This window comes from Pteropus vampyrus, unplaced genomic scaffold, assembly GCF_000151845.1.
Source record: "Pteropus vampyrus isolate Shadow unplaced genomic scaffold, Pvam_2.0 Scaffold74, whole genome shotgun sequence".
Taxonomy (NCBI): Eukaryota; Metazoa; Chordata; class Mammalia; order Chiroptera; family Pteropodidae; genus Pteropus; species Pteropus vampyrus.
Window position 1 is genome coordinate 3,967,741 of NW_011888855.1, and position 16,537 is coordinate 3,984,277.

Here is a 16,537-nt window from a genome sequence, read left to right on the forward strand (position 1 = left end):
GGAGCTACCCTCTGAGCCCCCACCTGCCTGGTTTTTCTGCTTCCAATCTGGCTGCTGCTTTCCTGGTCCTTTATGGCCTTCCCCAGGGTCAGTCTCTGCCTCTTCCTTGCTCTGCAAACCCTTCCCACTGGGCCTGCATCCACCAAATCCAGGCTCCAGCAAAGACTGGGATCCAGACCCCTGCAACACTGGCCCAAAATTGGCCCCCAACACAAGCCTAAAACCAGGGGGTTGCCTTCCTCTCTTCCCTTCCTTCACCCCTCAGACCTTGCCAATCCCGCCATCTAAACCTCCTCAGGCCAGCCCCCTAGCCCTATCTCCCAGTGATAGCTTCTTCAAGGATCCCTATCCTCAGGTCACTGAGCCCAGCTCCTCTGTGCCACCAGAGGGACTGCCCAGCACCTGGAGCCAGGCATCCAGCAGGGGCTAAGATTCCACAACACAGGACAGAGTTGGGCTGTGCTAACAGACTTTTAAAAGAATGGACATCTGGTGCCTGGGTTCCATCCAGGAACAGAAAGTGTCAAGGAGAAGCTGCCCAAACCCCATGAGGCAAACCAATGGGGGCTTTAACCCCAGTAACTCAGTTTTGGGAGGGGTGTCAAAAGGTGTGCTTCTTAGTGGATGAGCTCACACATGGATGGTTAGCTGTGTGACAGGCTGCTGGACAAACTCGTCTATTCCAGTGGGCCTTCACCTGGCCACCCACACAGGAGTAGGCTGTGCCAGTCGGGGTGGGCAGCAGGTCAGGGCTTTCCAGGTCCCACTGAGCAGGAGGCTCAAGGATGCTCAGAGTTAGGCAGTCCCTCACTTGTAAGAGAGGTCCTCTCACCTACCCGAACTCTGCCCAGTGGCTAGCCCATCTCTTACCCACCTTGGCAAAACAAGGAGATACCCTTTGAGTAATTTCTTCCCAAGTTTCACTGATCTCGAGTACTAGAAAGTGATGAATAAGTCTGTGGTTTGCTGTGGAGGTTCCATGTTAGATAAAGATTCTTCCGATGCCCGCCTCCCCCTTGCCTCATTTGTGGGCACTCTGCCGCTGTGCATAAAAGGAAGGAGGCTGTCTCGGACACTTCAGAATACCACGAAGGACCAGGACAACATAGAATACATCCTACCAGCCCAAAGATGAGCAGCCTCCCCATCCTGCACCTTCTCCTGCTCCTGCTCACAGCCCATGCCCCTCAAGCACAGGGGCTGCCCTTGCCAACGAGCTCGACCAAGGAATACGTCAACATGATGATGAGGGAAATTGAGAGCATCCTGAACAAACCGCCTTTGCCTCCACAAGTGAGTAGCTGGGACAAGGTTGGCACAGGGTGGGGACAGGCAGGCAGGTGCCACAGTCCAGCAGGACTCATGGGCTTTCTCTCTCTCTTCCTTTACAGGAACCCTTGGACGTAAATGAGATACACATCCTGAACGTAAGCTCAGCGCCGTACTTGGGCACATCTGGGTCCCAATCCACCCCCTGCCTGGCATACCTCAGACATGTCATGCCACTTTGCCTAGCCTCAGTTTTTATATCTGTAAATAGGGTTAAAGCACCTATTTCAGTGGGGTTATTATGAGAATTAAATGGCACAATGTGCATAAAGTTCCCAGGTCAGTGTGGTGCTTAACAGGTGTTCATTGTATTTCCCAGCCATAGCTATAATATGAAATGGTTTTTTTGTTTTTTGTTTGTTTTTAATTAAAAAATGAAAAGGCAGCTCTAGGTGAACAATACCAAAGGCTTTAAGCTCACTTTTGGGGGACGGGGAGCAGCCTCTGGACTGGCAGACTAACATTCCTCCGTGAACTTGCCTGCTTCCTTCCTTTCCCTTAAAAACTGAGTTATGTTTCTGCTCTCACCAGCCCTGGGCACTATCATTTATAGTTATTTTTCTAGCTGCAGTTGGCTTTAGTGATTATCTCACTTGCGTGCATTTCTTGGGTCAAACAGGAGGCTGAATCTCTGCTGAGTTTATTGGCCGTTTGTGTTTCCCCTTTTAGGCACGTGCAGTTCACATGCTGCACCCACTTCCGTGCTGGAGTCTCTGCGATTGTCTTCCTGATTCCTAAGACCCCTTAACTCAGTCAAGGCTTTAACCCTGTTATCTGGCCTCTGGGCTGCAAATATTTCCCTTGGCCAGCCCTCTACCCTTTGTAGAGCTCCTTTTGAAAAATGCTGTTTCCCTAAGTGCAGAGAGGTCCACCTAGGCCCTCTAGAGGCTCTGGCGGAGGGAAGTATGCCTTGCTATGGTATGCTCTCACCTCTATGCCGGTGCCCTTTGAGGGGATAACCTGGGCAAGGAGATGAGGAGGGGACTGTCCAAGGATGTCCTTGAAAGAAGTCTTAGAAAGCTGTGGGGACGACTTCAAGCAGGCCATGGGAAGGATACTCTCTAATTTCCCCCTCTTACATGTATTCTTTGTCCCCTTAGAATGAGGCCTTTCTGATGCTAAACCTGGATACCTTCCTGGAAGCTACCAAGAATTTGCAGGATAAAGGAATGAGAATTGGGAAAATTCTTGAGGTCTGTAAAGCTGTCTGAGGGGTTTTGGGATTCATGCCTTGGCCCTGCCCTCCCTCTGGGGAGGAGGGTAGCAGGGCCTGCTCCTTTTCTCTGACTGTCTGCCTTGGTCTCTTCCCACAGAAACTCAAAGAGACAATCTCATCCGCCCCCATGACCACGGTAAGCTACCCACTAAGATGGCCCTGCAGGTGGTGCTACCAGCCATAACCTGACCCCCAGCCTGTCATCTGTCTTCCACCCCAGCCTCATCTAACACTACTTTCCTGGTTTCTTTACAGGAAGAGCCAATCTATATCAAGAAAGGTAACTGGGACGATTTCTGGAGGAAAATGACTAAATATCTGAACTTCCTTCAGAACTACCTCAAGAAGTCCTAGAATTTTTGGTTCCATGTCCAGCTACCCCTCAGGCCTTCTCACCACAGGGCCTTGGGGCCTCGGGAGCAGCAGAACACGTGAAGACTCTGGGGTGTCTCTCACACAGTCCGGGACTGGAAGGGTTTTGTTTTCTTCTGTGGAGTCAGAGGAATTGTTAATTATTAATTTCTGAAATGTGCAGTCCCATTTAGCCTTTTGCGATTATCTTCTCGGTTTTATTCTATCAAGATTATTTATTTATGTATGTATTTATTTATTACCTTATGCAATGTGAAGTGTATTTATTTTAGCAAAGGAGCCATGTCCTGTTCCTTCTGAATAAGAGTCAAGAGGGGGATTCAAGGGCATCTTTATCTGTATCTCAGATTTTGAACCAGTTTCTATGCATCTGTGAAAATAAACCATACTCTGAACAACTGCTTTGTTGTGAGTGTCTCAGTGTGACTCAGGTCTTAATAAGTTTCTTGCCTGATAATTTAGCAGCCCTCTCCCACCTCCTCCCACCTCCTCACCCCTCGCCCCTCAGGCTGGTCAGATACTCAATGTTCCAGGCCTCAGGATCTGTGGACCTTGCCCATATCCTTAGGATAGGATAAAGGCCTTCTTCCACCTGTGCTTCTCTTTCCTTACTCTCACAGCTATGGATTTCCTCAATGCTCCAGCCAACAGAAGCAGAGTGGCTTCCTATATGAACCACCTGTTTCCTACCTCTAAACCTTTACCCATACTGTCATCTCATCTCACATGCTCTGATCCTGACTCGGCATGGTGAATTCCTGCTTCAGAGACCAACTCAAATGCTCTCTGACTGAGTTGTCCACACTACTCCAGGACGGACGGCACTACTTTCCTCCCAAAACTTGAAGTTCATACACTCAGCAAACAGTGGCTGAGCACCCATATACCAGGCCCTGTATTGGATGCTGGGGATCTGGCAGTGAACTAAACAGGTGCAAGAGGTCCAAGGAAGGTGCTTTAGACTGAATCTTCTGGGAAGGAGGTGACATATTGGTTTAAACCTGAATGACAAGAAAGTGTCAGCCGTGTGGCAATCACAGAGGATAGAGCTCTAGACAGAGGGAGCAACACAGTGTAACCATCCGGAGACTGAAATGGGCTGAAAGCATTCATGGAACAAGGGAAGACCTGTAGTAGGAGTGAATTTTGTAGGGGGCCCACAGCTCCGCCTCAGCCTCTCTCCCCTCCCTCCTCAGGCCTAAGTCCTGTGTTAGTGGCCGATCACTACAGGAGGTGAGGGTCAGTGGTCAGGCCAGACACAGACCTGATGTGGGGAGATCAGAGGGAGTGGGAGAGGGAGAATAGCATAGCCAGAACCCAAGGTAGGAGTGGTGGTGGTGACAGTGGAGGTGACACACTTGAGAGTAGGATGGGCCTTTTCAGATGTTCTGGGGGCTCATCATTGCCCTTCCTATAGAATACTCCAGCCTGCTCCAGGTTAGACTGAGATGAACATGGACCTGGCCCACTCAGGCTCACCCTTGACTCCAAACCCCAGACCCTGCCTGGGGCTGGCAAAACCAGGCCCAAGCACATCCCTGGGCTGAGGCCCAGAACCAAGTGGTGCTCAGTCCCCCATCAAATTGGGGCATTTCTACATCAAACTCAAGCACCTGCAGGGAGACGGCTGATGATCACCTGACCCAATGGAAGGCCCTGGGGTGCTTACCTCTCCCTTGCAAGTCTGTCAGTTTTATAACCTACCCCCGCCCCACCCTGCCCAAACACATACATCCCCTTCTACCAACCTGCACAGATAGGCCTAGTATCAAGTCTATAAGTCCAGTTGCCACCAGGAGGCAGCAAAGCCCCACAGTAAATTCAAGGATGGCCAACAGAAAGCCAAAGTTCCCTCCTTCCCAAATTCAAGGTGCCTCTTCAGCAGAAAAGTAGACTACCTCAACCAGGAATTTTACTTTGATTTTTGAAAATTATAACTTTTCATTGGGAAAGAAATATGAGAGAGCATATATGCTCTTTAACTGAAAAACTTGGAAATACAGGAAAATAAAGCAAAGAGAAATTCCCAGGAAGGCGAGGGCCTAAGAAGAGAACTCAGCAAGGCATCACCCACTTCATGCCACCATGTAAACCTTCTTACTCCAGGAAGCGGCTCTGCTTCCCCACCATGGCCTCGAATCTGTGTTTGACTCAGTTCAACAAACACCATGAGGACCCTTCATGGCTTGCCCAGGCTGGGGCAGTGTTGGGGAGACAATGAGTCAGGCTTCTGGGGACCTCTTGGCCTGTCCAGTTGGCCCAGCACAGTGTGGTGGGGGTTACTGCAGACGAAGCGATGGACAGACGGCTGTGGATCTCATCAGAGGTGCTTCCCACAGGAGGTGATGCACAGGACATTGAGAAAGGAGTAGCGGTTTGTCAGGAAGAGAGAGGTTTGTCAGGCAGATGGCACTGGGGGCAAGGGTATGGAGGTCTAAGAATTCAGGGAGAGCTGGGGAATCTAGGCAGTTTATAGGACTAGAGTGTGAGTGCCAGGTTGCCAGGAGGAGGCAGGTCCCCTAGAGATCCCTTGGTCACCGCCTTTGCCCCTGGAGCCAAGCCACTCCTAGCCTCAGGCACCTTTGGATATCAGCCTGGTTCCCTCTCCTGGCTCCTCCCTCCCTCATCCCAGGTCAGCCCACCCTGGCCTGGCTGCTGTGGAGACAGCAGGACTGGATAACCACGGCCTGAGGAGTTATGGGTGTATGGAGGAGGAGAAATAGGATGGAGCCACATCAGAGATAGGATGGCTGTGTTTAAAGCCAATAGGAAGGAGCCAGGACAGAGTGAGAGAGATGATGGAGGAAAGAGGGGCCAGCCAAGTAGAACAGGATCCTTGGGCTTACTGTGGGAGGGAGGGAGAGGCAGAGGTATTGCAGAATAGAGAGGAGGGCTGAGTTATTTCTCATCAGGGGCCAGGGCTCAATTTTCCCTTTGGAAACCTCAGATCAGGCTCACGGAGGCAGAGATGAATCAGGCAAAGATGCTGCTGCTCTCCTGGACTAAGGAGAGATGACCCAATGAAGTCATTGTCTTACATACAGAGAAACTGAGGCACAAAGAAATTAGGAGTCTGACTGCAGAGAATCTGAATCCTCAAGCCACAGTGCTTCGGCCAATGCCTACTGAGGCCCAGGGCCCACTGGGGGTCTCCCCTTGATTGGATCCAGGCCTCCAGAGGTACTTGCTGGCTCCACAGACCTCCTGGTTCTAGCCCCAGGGGCACGCAGCACAACCATGGTGCCTCGGCTCCATCCTCCATCCACCATACCACCATATGTTTATTGTCAAAATCCTCTACATGCCACCTGTCTTTCCTCCCATCCAGCATGTCCCTCCCACCCACATATACACAACGGGACTTAGAGCTTGGCCCCTGTGCTCTTGTCCCTGTACCCCTAATCCCACACCTCATGGAGCTTTTGAGAGAGACAACTGGCTCATAGCCATCACCTGCAGTCAAGGCCTTCTCCCTTTTACCCAGGTCCTAGAAGACCCCAGGCTCAACTTCCACCTCCAGCCTTGGCTCATACTGTGACACCTCCCTTTCCCTTCTATGAGCCCTCCCTGCTCTCCCAGGTCCTTGGAATCCTCGTCTGAGGCCTCTCACCTCTTCAGGAGGTGTGCCCTCGACCCCAGCTGCCCCTGGAACTTCTTTTAGCAGACACTGGGTGAGCTTCTTGGCTCATCCCTGCCCTGGAGGATACATGGGCTATGCCATAGACCAACCAGATGCAGCCAGGAACAGCACACTATGCCAATGAAGATGTACACTCCGACGTGGGCTGTGTCAGGAAGGTATAGAGAGGGAAGCCCCCTGGTGGGGGAGAGACAGCATGGCCAGGGCAGGTGCAAGGGGATACAGCCACAGCACAGAATAGGAGGAGCACCTGGGAGTGGTGAGTGGGCTGGTGGGCTATGGGCTGCAGAGCGCTGAGAGTAAGGGCCCACACTGGGTGATGGTGGTGGGTGCTCTTCCCTCCTCCTTCTAGAGTTTGTCCTGATCCCCGTGGGCCAGGCTGGGCCCTCCTGAGCATGAGTAATAAAACAGTGGAGAGCCAGTGCTGCCCCTTAAAGGAGCTATGAGCCTTGGATCAGAAAGCAGGGCTGAAACACCTAGCCAGGCCCACATCAGTGGGTGACTCCTTGTTCTTCTCAGGCTAAGGGCCAGACTCAATGGCTGTTTGTTCCTATAAGCCAGAGCTCTGAGCCTCTGGTAGCCTGGGACCACCTCCTTCCAGCCAGGACAGGAGTCTCCTGTCCTGGTGTTCTCAGTTGGCTCTTTCTAGGAAAATCCATGTGATCGAGTCATTTCCTAGTCAGCCGACCTCAGCACACCCAAGCTGCCCATCATGGTTTGCCTCCTGGGCTGGGTATGGGGAGGCATTGAGGCACTGGGGAAGGGTTTGCACAGGGAATCCTAATCATGGAATCCTAAATCCATCCCTATCACCAGGGCAGAAGAAGGCAAAGGAACCGAGGCTGGGGAGCAGCACCCAGTCAAGCAAAACAGAAAACATCTCTCCATGCAGCCCAGCACTCTACTGCAATCCACAAACTGGGCCTCCAGCCCTTGTGGAGATGAGTCAACTGGGGTTCCGAGATGGGAGTCACAACTCCAGGTCATGTGGTGGGGAGTGGCCAAGATTGAAGGCAAGGCTATCACCTCCAACTCTGTATTCATCAGAGGCAGCTGCTGTGACCCCAGGAGGCTACAGCAGGGGACTGGGTACGCCCCTCCTGGGATGTGGCTGCGGGAGAAGGAATGGGTGTATGTTATGAAGAGAGAGTTATGAGTTGGTGGCCCTAGCGCTGGTAGGAGAGATCCCCGAAGACCTCCTCCAGCCATCCCATAAACACTTTATGAGTTTCTCCTCTACCCCCTGCAACTCCTAACTCATTGTCAACTTTATCACTACTGCGGGGCCCTCAGTAAGTGGGGGAGTTGCTCAGAGAAAGAAAGGGATGCATAACAGGGAGAAGTGGCCTTGAAGCTCAAGGCCAGGGCCCTCTGTGACCTGAGGAGTCAGAAGCAAGAGACGTGCTTACCAAACAGGGCCTCAGTGAGAGTCCAAGGGAGGCTGGCACTTCAGAAAAGTCCTGAAGGAAGCTCATTCCAGAACCATCTGTCCTGCCCACATGGAAAACTGCATCTGCAACTTTAGTTCTGGTGTATCAGCTCCAGAGGGAAGCGGGTGTGAGAGCTGAGCACAGGTCCCCAGGCTCCCACCCAGCACCTTGGCCTGGACTCCAGCCTGACATAGAGGGCAATGAGGGGCACCCGCAAGACTGTGGAAAGTTGTAAAGGCATCTAGTCTAATGATTTCTTCTCCTTTTCATTTTTAATGTGGCCCAATAGCTCTTTCCCAAGAAGGCAGATAAAGGCAGTGGCCCCTTCTGGATGCTTGATGACACTCTCAGCTGGGGATGAGGCTAGGAGACAGAGACTCATATGTGGAGGATGCATTTTCAGCTCTGGAGGTAGTACTTGGGTAGGCAGGTGGGAGGCATAGGCGGGGGAAGAGCCTCAAGATGGGGAAGACTGTACCCATGGGGTGTCCTTGGCCTGAGTGTGCCATTGCTGAGTCCTGGACAAGTAGTAAGGAAACTCCAAGAACCAAGAAATGAAGGGAAAAACGCGGTCTCATCGTCCTTATTCAATCTTAGAAGTTGGCATCCTTGGACACTCCCCAAGGCCTGACTCACTCCATGAAGCCCTCCGGTGCTGGGAACTTCCTCTTTATCAATAATGTCCAAATGTCTGGACTCTGACCTCTCCCTGACATCTGGGTCCATGGCCTACAACTGACTGAGGTCTCCTGGCCCAAACCTCTCTGCCTACCTTAGGCCTCCCCAATCATAGCAAATGGCCTTGCTTTCTACCCAGCTGCCCGAGCCATAACTCCAAGTGTCAGTGACTCCTCACTCACCTCCTGTCCCAAGACCACATAACCGACAAGACCCCTTGAGGCCTTCGTTTAACTTAGTTCGCTCCTATTTCATGACCACCCCTCCTGGCCGTTCATTCTCTGTGTGCATCTTGGATGGTGCTCTTAACACTGTGCCTAGAAATCTGGGCCTTGTCCTCCCTGTCCTCTACTCAAAGTGACCACCATATGTGAGGTCTGAACACAGGGGGCTTCAAGATGGGACATACATGGTGGGCCTTTCTGGAAGTTTTGCCGTATGGACAAAGAGTCCACACATGGTTGGGAGTTAACTACCCTCAGACCCTACCAGATCAGTCAGGACTCACCAGCACCAGGGTCTGCGGACATTTGACGAGCAGGACCATAATGGGGTTTGGCCTGAACAGCCTGGCCTTTTGGAGGTGTACCTCTGGGGACCTAGGCACAGGAGATGTAGAAGGGGTCGACCTGGAGCTGCTACCACAAAGGCCAGAGATGTTGCTTTATGTGCCTGGTGTGGCCTGGAATGACCTGAACCCCCTCCCAGAGATAGACGAGCCACTCATGGTGCTGTCCTTGCTCTGGGGTCTCCCAAATCTGGCTGGAGGCTGGTCTCGCTACCTCACCATATCTGTCCAGAAAGGTGCTATCTGGGGCAAGTGGCAACTGTCCCTGAAAACATCAGCAAGGCTAGTCCTCTGCCCAGTTTGGGCTTCAGATACCTCCCCAAGTGATGGGGAGAGGAGAGGAAGGGTTGAAGCACTGCATATCCCTGGGAGAATCCCCCACAAAGTTTTCTGGGGCAGGTAAGTTTCCTCTGTGAGGCAACGATAATTACACCCATTATACAGAAGAGGAAGCAGAGGCTCAGGGAGGAGGAACTTTCTTGGGCTACCCAGGGGTCAGTGGCAGAAAGCCCAAGACTGAGACATAAAGAAGCCTAGGTGGCAGGCTCGGCTGGGGAAATTCTGCTTTTGGCCCTCAGGGCTTCCCTGGGATAGTCACAAGCCACTTTAGCTTTCCTGCCAACACCTGGAGAAGTCTCCCTTTCGAACTGTCCTGAGGGGGATGTCCCTTTGCTGTTCTAGCCAGGTGACCAGTATTTCCTGGTTTTCTGATCCCTGAGATAGTAGAAAACATTAGGGGAGCAGGGATGAGTTTGGGTTCAAATCCAGTCTCTGTCATCATTGACTATTTGGGCCACCAGTACAAGGACCTCCACCAAAGGGAAGGTGACTTCAGCTGAGATGTCCATGGAGAGGTCCCACGAGATGTGAGGCACTCAGAGGCCAATTTCCTTCCCCTTGTGATAACTGTCTGGGGTGGCCACAAGCCTATTTCCTCCAGTCTGTGGGAAGGACACTCAGAGGAAACTCCTTCCAGAGAGTTTTCTCCTGACCCTGTGGAAGGAACCTAAAGAGGAGTCACACCGTCCATCACAGTCCTGCCCCTGCCCTCCCACAGTCCCCCTGGGGCCCCTGAGTCAGGGAACTGACTAGACACTATCACTGCCACTTTCCATGCGTGCAATCTAGGAATGCCTGCCCATGTCATGGCCTCAGCCCTGATGTCATCTTTCCAGAAGAAAGATGTACGCCTGCCCACGAACCTTATCACCAAACTCACAGAAAAGACCTCTGTCCTTTGTGTGCTGACTTCGATGCCCACAGAGCATGCTGTTGGCATGGACCTCTCCTTGTGGCCCCTGCCTTATCTCCTTTCCTGCTCTCCCAGGGCCTGGGCCACTGGCCAGACTTCTGCCCAGCTATCATGCCCCTGACTCTTAAATACCACTGTTCTGGCTCTCAGCCCTTCTTCTTGAATAACCCTCTGTGGCTTACCGATCACATGGACATGGACCGCCCCAGGTCTGTCCCTGCACATATAGCCTCAGAATTGCCAAACCTTTCCATGGGCCCATAGACCCTGCAGACCTGCTCCTTTGTCCCCTGGGTCCCCACCTTAGACACCTGGAGAATAGTTCTAACTCTTCTTACTGACATCCAAAAGCACCCTTTGGGGAAGGGAGTGAGTAGGTTGATCTTGTTTCTCCATCCATAGCACTACGAAGTCCATAAAGGCAGAACCCTGTCTGTTTTTCATCATCCTTGTATCACCCTTGCCTGCTGGGACCAAGTAGATGCTCAATAAATATTGAATGAATCAGTCCATTACATCACCAATTCTTCCCAAGATTCTACCTCCTACATCTCTCTGGAACCTGCTTCCTCTTCACCATACCTGCTCTTCAAACCCTCTGCCTTTGTGCACTCTAAGTGCTTTCCCCCATCCCACCTTGCCCCTCCCTCCAAAACCTGACTCGCCCAACTACTCTACTTGTCCTTTCAGGGTATACGGGAAGGCAGCATCTCCCGGGAAGCTCTCTGGTCTCCTTGAACTCCCAAGCTGAGAGAAGTGATTCCTTGGAATTCCTCAGCACTGAACTTCCCCCATCCCAGCCTGGAACACACAGTGGGAGTGTCTACAGCTGTCTGTTGCCCCAGCAGACTGAGACTCTCCAGGACCAGATGTGAGGGTCAGTGGGAAAGTCCCATCTACCTTCTCTCCAGCACAGGGCCTGGTGCAGACTGGAGAATTTTGTTGACTAACTGTCAACTCATTTCCTGGAGAAAAGTGACCATCTCAGAGGGCCCACACCAGCTCTCTGCCTCTCTGGCACTAGTTTAGTTGCCGACTATGACCTCCACTTCCCACCACCCAGCCTCCAAGGCTGTCTGACACAGATCTCCACTCTGTGTGGCATCTAGCATCCCTGATCTCCTTTTGCCCTCTGAGAGCTCCCTGTAAGGGACGGAGCAGAAGCCTCATAGAAAAGGTGGAGGAAGGGCCAAGGCCCGGACATGCCATACTCTCACCCCCAGCCTGCCCCTCTAGGAACGTTCCACCAGGTTCAGAAGAGCAGGATGGCTTTATGGTGGGCCTCAGCTGTGCAGTGAAACTTTTCAGGTCCTGCAGCCCCAGTACTCAGTTCAGAGTTCTACCTACTCTTGAGGGCTGTCCATTTGAGCCCAACAGATATCCTGGCTTTTGTCCTACCCCATCAGTCTAGGCTGAATCAGCCTCTGGGACCCAGAAACATAGCACCCAATGTGGAGGGCTTCTCTCATATCAGAGTGGCACCTGCAGAGGCATGGGGGCTCACACAAATGACCTCATGTAAAATGCATCCCCACAATACACCTGTAAGTACAGACACATCCAACCACACAGGCACACCGACACTCGGAAAGGATCCATACCCCTGCAGCCATGAAGCTCACAGCATGGGGTGGCAAACACAAACATGTGCTGTCTGAGGTGGTGGGGAGATGGATGAAAAAGGTGAAAGAGAATAAGAGGTATATAAACTCCCAGTTACAAAATAAATAAGTCCCAGGGATGTAATGTACAGCATAAGGAATATAGTTAATAGTATCCTAATACCTTTGTATGGTGTCAGATGATTACTAGACTTAGTGTGGTGATCATATCATATGGTATATAAGTGTCAAATCACTATGTTGTACACCTGAAAGTGACATAATATTATATGCCAACTATCTTTAATAAAAAAAATTTAAAAACAAACAAAAAAACCCAACCTCGTGCTGTCCTCTCCAAACTCCATTGTGAAAATCAAACACTTGTCAGACCCTCAAGAGCCTGTGGCTTTCCCAGAAGCAGTTCCTGTTCCACAGAGAGGCCTCTGGAGCTGAAAGTAGGCACGGGCAGGGGACATGTGGGAAATTAAGCCTGGAAGACCTTGTTAGAGAGGACATTGTCCCCTGTACCTGGTGTGGATCCAGCCACGACCCCGCAACAAGCCCCTGAAGCTCCTGGCACCTGCCAGGGACTGTAGGTAGGAGTGCAGTACCCACCTTGGGGAGGCAATCTGCCCTGCAGCGGGGGGTGAGGCTCAGAGGGAAGAGTCACTCAGCTAGGTGGTGCTGGAGCCAGGATTCACACTCAGAGTTCTGACCCACCCCAGCTGAGAGTCTCAACTCACCTCTGCAGTGTGGGGGGTTGAATATGGCTGCGTAAACTAGGATTGGCTGTCAGATGGGATCTCACAGTGAAGGAATACTCTGCAATCTTGCTGGCTGAACAGACACATGGTTGTCATTCCCTCTGCTCACAGGGGCTGTAAGGAAGAGGTCCCTGGTTGAGCAGAGCTTGCTCACTGCTCTGGGTTCTAGGCTGGCGCCACGGTGAGCTATAAAGGACTGTGCCATTTGGCTGGAATCTGCCTAGGGGGACAGTGAGGCAGGCCTGTGAGAGTCCTCCTCACACTCAGTTCTCTCACTGTGGCCAGAGGCGCCGGCTCTAGAAGGGAAGGCTGGGATTGGAATGGGCCCCAGGGTGGGCACAGCCAGCCTAAAGCCCTCTTGGGGTAACAGGCAGGATGGAGAGCCTGGGAGTAGGCGCTTGGTTGAGTGTCTCCCAGGCCCTGCCCTGGCCACTCCAGGCCATGAAGTCCAAACTGTGCCCAGAGGTCCCTCAGAGGGATGTGGCAGCTTCAGCAGGCTGTCAGACTGCCTAGGGAGGGCTGGAGAGCAGACTCAGGAGGCGGGCGGGTGGGCTGCTGATTCTTGGAAGGGCTCATTAATGAAAACCCCCTATGGTGACCACCTGGGGGAAAGGCTCACCTTTCCCATGTGTAGCTGATAAGGGCCAGGAGATTCCACAGTTCAGGTAGTTCCCCCACCCTCCTGGTGTTTTGTGGTCACCATTAATCATTTCCTCTAACTGTGTATATAAAAGCTCTTTTGCCAGTGAGCCCAGTACTCAGAGAGAAAGGCTAAAGTCTTCAGGAGGATGTGGCTACAGAACCTGCTTCTCCTGGGCACTGTGGTCTGCAGCATCTCCGCACCCACCCGTCCACCCAGCCCTGTTACCCGGCCCTTTCAACATGTGGATGCCATCAAGGAGGCCCTGAGCATTCTGAACCACAGTAATGACACCGCTGATATGATGGTGAGTGAGAGAGGGAGTGCAGGTCATGCCTTGGCCACCTTGCTGGTCCACCTCGCGGGTCCGGACTAGCCCTGCCTGGCAGCTCGATAACACCACCTTTTCCTTTTCTATAGAATGAAACTGTAGAAGTCGTCTCTGAAATCTTCGACCCCCAGGTAAGATGCTTGTCTCTGCCTTGGGGATGGCTCCACTTTAGATGATCCTCTAAAGAGAAAGGGCTATGAACTTTCTCTCCATTCAGCTGGCTGCCAAGAGGAGGTATGCTCAGAAGGCCCCTGGCCTTTGCCCTTGTGGCAGTCACATGAGCTCCTTTATTATCTGAGTAGCCACAGACAGACATAGCATTCAAGGGGCCAAGGGTCACCAGGGGACAGGTGGGTAAGCAGTGATTAGTTTATGAGACAGGGGCTGTGGGCTTGGCACACTCACTATGCCCTGAGACCAAGCCCTGTGGAGACAGGGTGATGGCTACAGAGGGGCACAGAGGGGTTTTAGAAACAAGCCTTGCTTATTCACACAGCATGTCTGGGCAATGCCCTGCCCCTTCTCCCTGAATGGTTGGGGGATGGTAACCACCTTTCCTAGGGGCTGAGACCCTCTAGTGATGCCAGGCCAAGGGAATGTGGCTATGCTGACTAAGGGTAGCTTGAGTTGAGTGGTGAAGAGGAATCAGATTCATGCCTGCAGTGGACAGGGGGACAGGGCAGTATGTATGACTGGACCTGCCTGAGACTAGTTGGAAATCATTCTGTGCCCCTCCTGGGCCCTAATCTTGGAGAATGGGGATGAGAACAGGAAGAAGTGATGGAGAGGACACTTGGCCACTACTTACCACGGAATGGACTTTTTCCACAGGAGCCGACATGTGTGCAGACCCGCCTGAAGCTGTACACACAGGGCTTGCGGGGCAGCCTCACCAGGCTCAAGGGCCCCTTAACCATGATGGCCAGCTACTATGAGCAGCACTGTCCCCGTACCCTGGTGAGTGTCCATGCCTGGGCTCCAAGCAGAAAAGTCTCATCTAGGAATTGGTAGGGAGAGACCTTTGGGTGTGGCTGTTCAGGATCCCAAAGGGTTTCTGAGTCAACTGATCTGTAACGATTAGACCCTCCAGAGAGGGAGCAGCCCAGCTCATTTTCAACTCTAGGAGCTAAGGCATAGAACTCTGAAGCTGGCAGGGCTCCCTAGTGGGAGCTGCTCTGTTCTTGCCCTTGTTGTCATTAATGAGGTCAGAGGTGAGGCAAACCCAAGGAAACGCAGGGCTCGCCTAAGATAAAGAGGAAGTTCCTGGGCACAAGTGCCACCTCCTGGCAAGACTTTCCCTTGGCCCTTCAAGGGGCTCCTGGATTGCATGGAAGCAGGAAGGGAGGCATATCCGGAATGTAAAAAGGTCCCAAACACTCCTTTCCTGTGAAAAGTGAGTGAAGCTTGTGGCCATAACTCCTACCCTGTCCTTTCTGGGCTTTCAGAGCCAACCTTAGCAGCCAAGTTGCTCTGTGCTGGCCTGGGACCAAAGAGTCAGCGGCCTAACTGCCCAGCAGACCAGCCTCAGGCTGGCACTTTGTCAGGTCCCTGGCCCCAGCTGCCACTGGTAGAGCTGTGCACCCTTTGGATAACACATAGGTGGCAACATGTAACCTGACCCAGGTCAGCAGGTGGACCCCAGATGGCCTTCTGGCCTCTGAGTTCCAAGAGGCAGCACATAAGCAAGCTAGTGATGCCCCCACATTACCTACTTGTGTCTAGACTCAAGTTTTCTTTTTCTTTTTTCTTTCTTTTGCTTTAAGGAAACTTCCTGTGCAACCCAGATTATCACCTTGAAGAATTTCAAGAAGAACCTGAATGACTTTCTACTTAACATCCCCTTTGACTGCTGGGAGTAAGTGCAGAAGTGAGGCAGACCAGTTCCAGAGCTAGCCCTGGGAGCTTACCTCACAGACCACTGCCCTCCCACCCACAAGGAGCCCAAGAAAACTCAGCGCTTGCCTAAGATCTTCACCTTAGAGGGACCACAGGGTGGACCTGTGCCACGGGGGCCACAGATTTGCTCTGAGCCATGCTGACCCATACGGGTGTCCTAGAAGGGAGGAAATTTTTACATCGGCAGGGACCAGTAATATTTATTTATATATTTATGTATTTTAATATTTATTTATTTATTTAAGTTCACACTTAATATTTATTACAGATATTTTATCATAATAATAAATTATTACAAATCTGTTCTTATTTGTGTAGTGTTGCAGTTGTTTTCATCATAAGCAAATGCTAGAGGTGCTCTCCTCCCCACAGGGCAGGGAGGGGAGGAAGCAGGGAGGTGGGGGAAGGGGCAGGGGCACTGTTAGAGGGGCAGTGCTATTGAGCAGAGGGGAGGGGAGAGCTGGCCTCGGCACAGCGTTTTGCATACCCGGATGTGCTTCCTGGAATGCTCAAGGCTCCCACCCCAGAGGGAGGTTTCCAAGTTCACTTAGAAATCCAAGGGACCCAGCCAGCCAGTGGGAAACCTGCTCCAGAGAAGGGGCATCATCCTTCCCAGGGAGGCCTGGGGTTTGCTCGAGCTTGGCTGGTCGCTGGTTGAGTAGGTACCCCCTAAGGTCAGACGAAGCACCAATGCCCCTCAGAGACTACACCCTGCCCCTCAAGCTCAGGGCTCCGACCACTCCTAAGATGAATCAGCAGATGGACTAGCCAGCTGTTCAGGGGGAAAAACCAAACCACAGGGGTCAGAACTCAGCAT

At 52.1% G+C, this 16,537-nt stretch overlaps 2 protein-coding genes across 2 annotated transcripts; both read left to right on the plus strand.

Annotated features, from left to right (window-relative positions):
- Positions 1 to 1,104: 1,104 nt before the first annotated feature.
- Positions 1,105 to 2,899, plus strand: LOC105293643 (interleukin-3-like). The gene is made up of 5 exons (XM_011362455.1): positions 1,105 to 1,293; positions 1,392 to 1,427; positions 2,430 to 2,522; positions 2,643 to 2,681; positions 2,801 to 2,899. The coding sequence occupies exons 1-5, from the start codon at positions 1,132 to 1,134 to the stop codon at positions 2,897 to 2,899; spliced, it is 429 nt and encodes a 142-aa protein (XP_011360757.1). The 5' UTR covers positions 1,105 to 1,131.
- A 10,730-nt stretch (positions 2,900 to 13,629) lies between these two features.
- On the plus strand, positions 13,630 to 15,900 carry CSF2 (colony stimulating factor 2). Its single transcript, XM_011362272.2, has 4 exons — positions 13,630 to 13,800; positions 13,914 to 13,955; positions 14,656 to 14,781; positions 15,588 to 15,900. Exons 1-4 carry the CDS (start codon positions 13,642 to 13,644, stop codon positions 15,681 to 15,683), a joined length of 423 nt encoding a protein of 140 aa, XP_011360574.1. The 5' UTR covers positions 13,630 to 13,641; the 3' UTR covers positions 15,684 to 15,900.
- Positions 15,901 to 16,537: the final 637 nt, after the last annotated feature.

Bases quoted from the DNA above. Each gene is read 5' to 3' on its own strand.
- LOC105293643 (XM_011362455.1), top strand. From the start codon at position 1,132: ATGAGCAGCCTCCCCATCCTGCACCTTCTCCTGCTCCTGCTCACAGCC. The intron at 1,428-2,429 runs GTAAGCTCAGCG...TTGTCCCCTTAG, and splicing joins ATGAGATACACATCCTGAAC to AATGAGGCCTTTCTGATGCT. The intron at 2,523-2,642 runs GTCTGTAAAGCT...CTCTTCCCACAG, and splicing joins GAATTGGGAAAATTCTTGAG to AAACTCAAAGAGACAATCTC.
- CSF2 (XM_011362272.2), top strand. From the start codon at position 13,642: ATGTGGCTACAGAACCTGCTTCTCCTGGGCACTGTGGTCTGCAGCATC. The intron at 13,801-13,913 runs GTGAGTGAGAGA...CCTTTTCTATAG, and splicing joins ATGACACCGCTGATATGATG to AATGAAACTGTAGAAGTCGT. The intron at 13,956-14,655 runs GTAAGATGCTTG...CTTTTTCCACAG, and splicing joins CTGAAATCTTCGACCCCCAG to GAGCCGACATGTGTGCAGAC.